This window comes from Phoca vitulina, unplaced genomic scaffold (genome assembly GCF_004348235.1).
Source record: "Phoca vitulina isolate PV1807 unplaced genomic scaffold, GSC_HSeal_1.0 scaffold44, whole genome shotgun sequence".
NCBI lineage: Eukaryota > Metazoa > Chordata > Mammalia > Carnivora > Phocidae > Phoca > Phoca vitulina.
The window spans coordinates 279,907-286,173 of record NW_022589747.1 but is presented as its reverse complement, the minus strand read 5'-3'; the positions used below and the strand labels follow the sequence as shown (position 1 = coordinate 286,173).

Here is a 6,267-nt window from a genome sequence, read left to right as displayed (position 1 = left end):
GGAGGTGATGGAGGAGGAGGAGGTGGAGGAGGAGAAGGAGGTGATGGAGGAGGAGGTGGAGGAGGAGGTGATGGAGGAGGAGGAGGTGGAGGAGGAGAAGGAGGTGATGGAGGAGGAGAAGGAGGTGATGGAGGAGGAGGTGGAGGAGGAGAAGGAGGTGATGGAGGAGGTGGTGGAGGAGGAGGAGGACGTGGGGGAGGAGGACGAGGTGATGGAGGAGGTGATGTTGTCCGCGGTGAGCACAGTGGTGGACCTGACGAGGCTGTGGGGTCTCCAGAGTCTGTGACCTGTGCTTCTCCTGCAGGGTCACGGGCGGGGAGCTGTTTGAGGACATCGTGGCCAGAGAGTACTACAGCGAGGCGGACGCCAGGTGGGTGTGCAGCCCTCACCCCTTCTGGGCCTCTTCTCCCCCCAGCCCTGCCTCGCCTGGTCCCCGTCCTGCCCCCGTGGCCCACGTGTGCTCCTGTGGGTGTCGCGGCTCACCCGGCCTGGGCCGACGATCAGCCGAGCCCTGCTGGGAGCCCGAGCAGGTCCCAGAGCAGTGTCCTGCCCCAGATTGCAGGCGAGGCTGGAGTCGGGGAGCGCCCGGGCCGGCTCCGCTCCCCTGGGGTGGGGACTGGCCCACAGAGGGGCTTTTTCCCTGGCGTGGTGGAAGGGGGAGTCATGGTGCCCCCCTCCCTTGGACGTCTGTCCATGGCCCGCAGCACGCCCCCACGGGGCCTTCCTCAAGGAGATGGGCAGTTTCCAAATGCTTTTCCGAACACAGGGCAGGGATCCCTTTCCATGCCATCCTCCCAGGGCCGGAGGCAGGAAGGAAAGGCAAGGGGGTGGGGGGGACTGTGCCTCCAGGACCGCGTCTGCGGGCTCTCGTTCGTGGGGCCCTGTGTGCAGGGATGCAAGGACTCGGGCTCCCTCTGGGTGAGGCTTCCGTGTGGGCCCCTGGGCAGCCCTTCCTCCTGGGGTCAGCCATCACAGGATGAGGGGCCCAGGGGCACTGCTGGGGACGCAGGGCCCCCCGGCCTGGAAGGGGAGGCCGTCCGCGGCCTGCTGTGGCCCATGCTGGAGTGACTCCTGACCGTGCATCTCCGCAGGAGGACAGCTGAGGCCGGCCGCTCCCTGCCCGCTGGGGCCGGGAACCCTCCCGTGACAAAGATAAAGGCCACTCTGGCCATCCAGCTCTAGGTGCTGGCGTTCACTATGGATGCTTTTAATTTTTTATGTTACTTGTTTATTTCTAAGAATTTCGTGAATGAACATGTATTCTTTCTCGAATCAAGAAAGTGGATATTAGTATTTTACTTTAATTTTTTTAAAAGATTTTTATTGGAGAGAGAGCACAAGCGGGGGATCGGCAGAGGCAGAGGGAGAAGCAGGCTCCCCGCCAAACAGGGACCCCGATGCGGGGCTCGATCCCAGGACCCCGGGACCATGTCCTGACCTGAAGGCAGACTCTTAACTGACTGAGCCCCCCAGGCGCCCCTTGAATATTTTTTTTAAAAGTAGCTTTTCGTGACTTGCTTCTGCACCCACGGGCGAACTCACCTGCTGGTAACGGCCCGAGCGAGTCCCGGGCTGCCTGGGTCCCCACAGAGTCAGGGCCTCCTGGGTCCTCCAGGGTCAGGGCCGGGGTTGGGGGTGTCAGGGACAGGGCTCAGGGGCGCGGGCTGCTTTCCTGAGGCTCCTTGAGGAAGGACCTTCGTTTTGCCTGCTCGCCTGGGAGTGGCCGGTTCCGTTCAGGAGCAGGAAGATCCGGTTCTTAGTTCCTCCTTTAAGAAAAGTAGAGTAGAGCAGAGCTATGTCCCCTGGCTCTGTGGTGCTGGAGTGGGGACGTTTGGAGAGTGGGTGTCTGCCTGCTGGGCCTGGGCTGTCCTGACCTCTGCCAGGGCTAGAGGAGCTCAGGGGCCAGCAGGGGCAGGCCCGGCCAGCAGGTGGGCAGGGTCCCGGCCAGCAGGTGCGCAGGGTCCCGGCCAGCAGGTGGGCAGGGTCCCGGCCAGCAGGTGCGCAGGGTCCCGGCCAGCAGGTGGGCAGGGTCCCAGCCAATAGGTGCAGGCCCGGCCAGCAGGTGGGCAGGGTCCCAGCCAATAGGTGCAGGCCCGGCCAGCAGGTGGGCAGGCTCCCGGCCAGGTGGGCAGGGTCCCAGCTTGCTGTCCCCAGGTCTGGTCCCGGGGCCCACCACCACCAGGGCAGTACCAGCATGAGGAGGACTGTGTCTGGGTAGCTGGCCTTCACAGCCCTCTGTTTCCCCGCCTGGAACTCCTTGCCCCGGGGCTTAGTCCTCGGCACCCCCCACCGCCTGGGGCCTGGCCCCTTGCCTGTGTTCCGTAGCAGGTGCTCTTGGCTGAGGGGTGCTATGGCCTGTGACAGCAGCCCCCTCTTGGCTGGGAGCCCCTGGACGCCCCCAGCCTGCCCACAGTGCCTCCCTCCTGTGCCACGCCCCCAACCGTGCACACACCCCACGCTCCCCAACACCTGTGGCCTCCGAGCTCCTCCCTCACCCACCTGCCCTCCTGCCTGCCTCTCGGCCTCATCTCCAACACCCCCTCCAGCCCCCCAGTCCCACCGCTTGACACCCGTGGATCCCTCCTGCCGTGCTTCTGTCGGGGACCCAGTCGTGGAGGGCTCCCCTGGTGTTTGGGGCCCCTTGGAACTGGCCCAGAGGAGACAGGGCTGGGGTCCCCCCCACAAAGGCCCAGTTTTCTCTCACAAAGCCCGCCTTGCTCAGAGCCCAGCTCTGAGGAGGGGACAAGGGGACACTCTCAGGGAGGCAGCCTTCAGCTGCCTCTTCTCCCAGGGGCTCTGGCCCCTGGGTTGCATTGGATGTTTGTGCTGGTGCTTTGTTTTCGGCCAGGCGGGCCTGCCAGGGTCTGCTGTGGACATGGGCACGGTGGTCACCCGGGGGCATCATCAGGAACCGTGGCAGATGTGGCTGGGAGGGCTGCCTGGCTCTGGGGACCCGCCACTGAAAGGGGTCTGGCCGTGCTGAGGCCGGGACCCGGGATGCCTGCCACGCGGTGTGGGCGGGGAGGTCCGGCCCCGTGGCCTGCAGGGCCGTGCTGCTCGCAGCGGAGCGTCTCGCGGCTTCCACCGTGGCGAGTGTCTGGAGGGGGCGGGAGGAAGGCAGGCCTTGCTTTTCTGAGCTCTTTCCTAATCCCGCTTTGGAAGAACTTGGCGGTTTGTGGGGAACCTGGAGGGTCTGTTTCCAAAGCAGGGAAAGCAAAGGTCAAAACATTTAGAACCCAGTTTTTAAAAGCCTAGAAAGTTATGCGGCTCTTGAGAGATGTTAAGGGCCCCCTGAGAATCCGACTACCCTGCCGAGAAGGAGGAGGAGGCAGGGGTGCAGCTGAGGTGACCCCAGAGCCCAGAACCATGAGAATAGCGTCCAGGACCCAGCCAGCATCTGGAATGCACTTGGAAATAACTCTGACCACAAAAAGGCCCCACAAGGAAGATGGTACAGTGTGAGAAGAAGATGGAAGGCGGGCAGGACTTCCAGGCCGCGGTCCCAGGTTGGAGTGGTGAGGGGGGCCAGTGGTTCCCAGGACCCCCCCGGGCAGGGCCGCCCAGAATGGGCACCTGTGGGCCGCGGAGACAGGCTCCCACCACCATGTGGCTGGGGAGGCTCCCCAACAGCTTCCTCGTGGGGGCCCGGTTTGCTTAGCCAGCTCACTCCTGGCCCTGGGGGGAAGCCAGCGCAAGTCTGTGTCCTGCCAGCCGGTTTCTCCATCGCGGTGGCCGTGAAGCCCTGGAGCAGGGTCTGCGGGCGGGCGGACAGGGTCTGTCCTCAGAGTAGCAGGGAGACAGCCAAGTCCCGCGATGCTCTTGGAGAGATGCAGACCCTCTGCTGGCTCCAGGGGGGTGGGCTCGCATCTCTGGCGCTGCTTTGGGCCCTGCATTCCCAGGAGGGGACGAGGAGGGCAGGGGTGCAGCCCCCCAACTCCAAGCCGACGTTAGCCGTCTGTCCTGTGGCACATGGACCCGTGGGTCCGACAGACGTTCTCAGAACGTCCTCCTGCGGGGTCGGGGAAGGCACGATCAAGAGGAGGGAGCCCCGTCAATACTGTGGTGGAGGCCACAGTCCAGGCAGAGACACCCACACAGAGGCCGTGGCCACCAGGGGACGGCGGTGCGGAGTCCAGAGGGTGTGGTCAGGGGTCAGAGCCAAGGAAGGGTCTCGAGCGGGAAGGGGGAGGACGGGCTTGACCCAGAGCTGAAGCGGGATGTGCACGGGCTCAGCAGGTCTGACCGGAAGCCAGGTCACCCCGGGGCCTGCGGGAGTGGCCAGGGGCTCCTGCCGGACAGCAGGGCGCTCAGCTGGGTGCAGCCCAGGGCCGAGCTGCTGCAGCTCAGGAGGGGGCTGGTCTGCCAGGCCCCCCCGCCCCCGACTCCATGCGGACGCCACAGTGCGCAGGTGGTCCCAGGGACCTGCGACGGAGCGCCGTGCATGAGCGCTGACAGCCCCGGGGCTCCAGGTGGGCAGTGAGGGGTGGGTCTCTGCAGGCTGGGAAAGCCGTCCCCGGCCCTGGACCCTGGCTCAGCGACCTCAGTGGCAAGTGCTGGGGGCTTCGCCTGGCCTCTGCCTGCACCCCGCGGCCTGCCCTGACCTTAGAGGAGGGGCCCCGGCGGAGTAGGTCCCCCCGACGAGCTTGCCGTGGGGGTCAGCATGACTGCAGTATGAGCCCCTGACTGCAGTAACGGGGGCTGGCGCCACCGGGACAGGGATGAGGATCACAGGGGATGTTCCAGGCAGATGAGGGCTTTGTGGGAGTCACAAGAACAAGGAAGGTTTTGAGGGTGAGTTAGGCCAGGACACGGGGACAGGAGACCCCCAGGTCACAAGGGCAGGAGACTCAGGCCACGGGAGGGCCTGTGGTTCCAGCCCCTGGTGGCGCTGTCAGGGGGTGGTGTCCCACAGCTTTGGGCCTGGCTCCTTCTGACCCCCCCAGAGCTCAGGACCCGTCATCATTAGGGTTCCAAGGTCCTGGCCTGTGCAGGGAGGAGAGTCCGGTCTATGCCGTGGGCGGATCTCCAGGTGTGGCCAGAGCTACTGGAGGAACAGGTCTGGTCCCTCCCCCCCACTCCGAGTTTGCTATTAGGGAGACAAAGCCCACACCTCCAGCTGACCCTCAGTCACCTTGCAGGGTCCGGCCGTGGCAGGAGGGGTCCTGAAGCAGTCTGTCTCCCCGTCTCGCCCCCACCGAGAGGGGCGGCGAGTGCAGTCCTGGGCAGGGGGCTCCTGGCGGCCTGTGGCAGGCCATGCTGCAGGGGTGGCTGGGACCTCAAGGAGCCTGTGCCTGGCTCTGGGGGCAGTGGAAACCGTGCACCCCGCGGGCCATCTGGGGGAGGCAGGCTCGGGCCCCAGGGTGTTGTGTGTGCAGAAGCTGGGGGTCATCGGGGTCTGGGGCGTGGGCGGTGTTGCTCACACGCAGGTGTCCGAGGGCAGCCCTGACCTCTCCCTCCAGCCAGTCGTGCCCGGAAGGCCCTAGACGTCTGTCTCCCTGGCTCAGGGCTCGGGGCCCGGGCAGGAGAGCTACCAGGACCACTGGGCTGCTCCGGAGCTGGGCAGCCAGTGTGGACGCTCGGGGCCGGTAAAACGGAAGCCCTCCTGCTCTAGCACCTGAGGGACCGGCTGCAGAACTGGTCCTGTCCCAGAACAGAGCGGGGCCCGGGCTGGGGCGCCACCCTCCTCCGCAGTGCCCTGGCCCCCTCTCAGAGGACACCTGGCACAGGGTCGGGCTCGGTTCGGCATGAGCCTGGGGAGGGTGTCCCGGGAACGGAGGTGTGTCCTCTGAGTGTGGCTTCCGTGGGCCTGGTCAGAGGAGAAAGCGGGCTGTGGGGTGCAGGGGGTGGCCCTGCCTTGTGCTGGCCAGTGGGGGCCCCTCCTAGCCGGCGTCTCCTCTCCTGTATGGCAGGCCCCATCTTGATTCTCTGCTTCCCTGCGACCCCAGTGCCACACAGCACCCCACTCCTGCACACCCCCGCCCCCGAGGCCACCCTCACTAACACACCTGCCGTTTACCACAGTCACTGCATCCAGCAGATCCTGGAGGCGGTTCTCCACTGCCACCAGATGGGGGTCGTCCACAGGGACCTCAAGGTGAGTCCCCCCCGCTCTGTGTCAGCTGTCTGCGCCTGCATGTCGTGCAAAAGGAGGCCCTGGAGGGGCAGGGGAGTGCCAGGAGGTCCTGTGTGCACGCGAGTGTGCACGAGCACCTGTGTGCACACGAGCACCTGTGAGTGTGCACGAGCACGTGTGTAGGGCTGTGCGTG

General features: G+C 65.7%; 1 protein-coding gene across 2 annotated transcripts in view; it reads left to right on the top strand.

Moving 5' to 3' along the window:
* CAMK2B (calcium/calmodulin dependent protein kinase II beta) overlaps positions 1-6,267 on the top strand; it is a 32,453-nt gene that overhangs the window by 3,261 nt on the left and 22,925 nt on the right. For both annotated transcript variants that reach the window (XM_032430477.1, XM_032430476.1), the window contains exons 2-3: positions 305-370; positions 6,022-6,094. In XM_032430477.1, the coding sequence (XP_032286368.1) occupies positions 305-370; positions 6,022-6,094 (139 nt within the window). The remainder of the gene's footprint in view (positions 1-304; positions 371-6,021; positions 6,095-6,267) is intronic.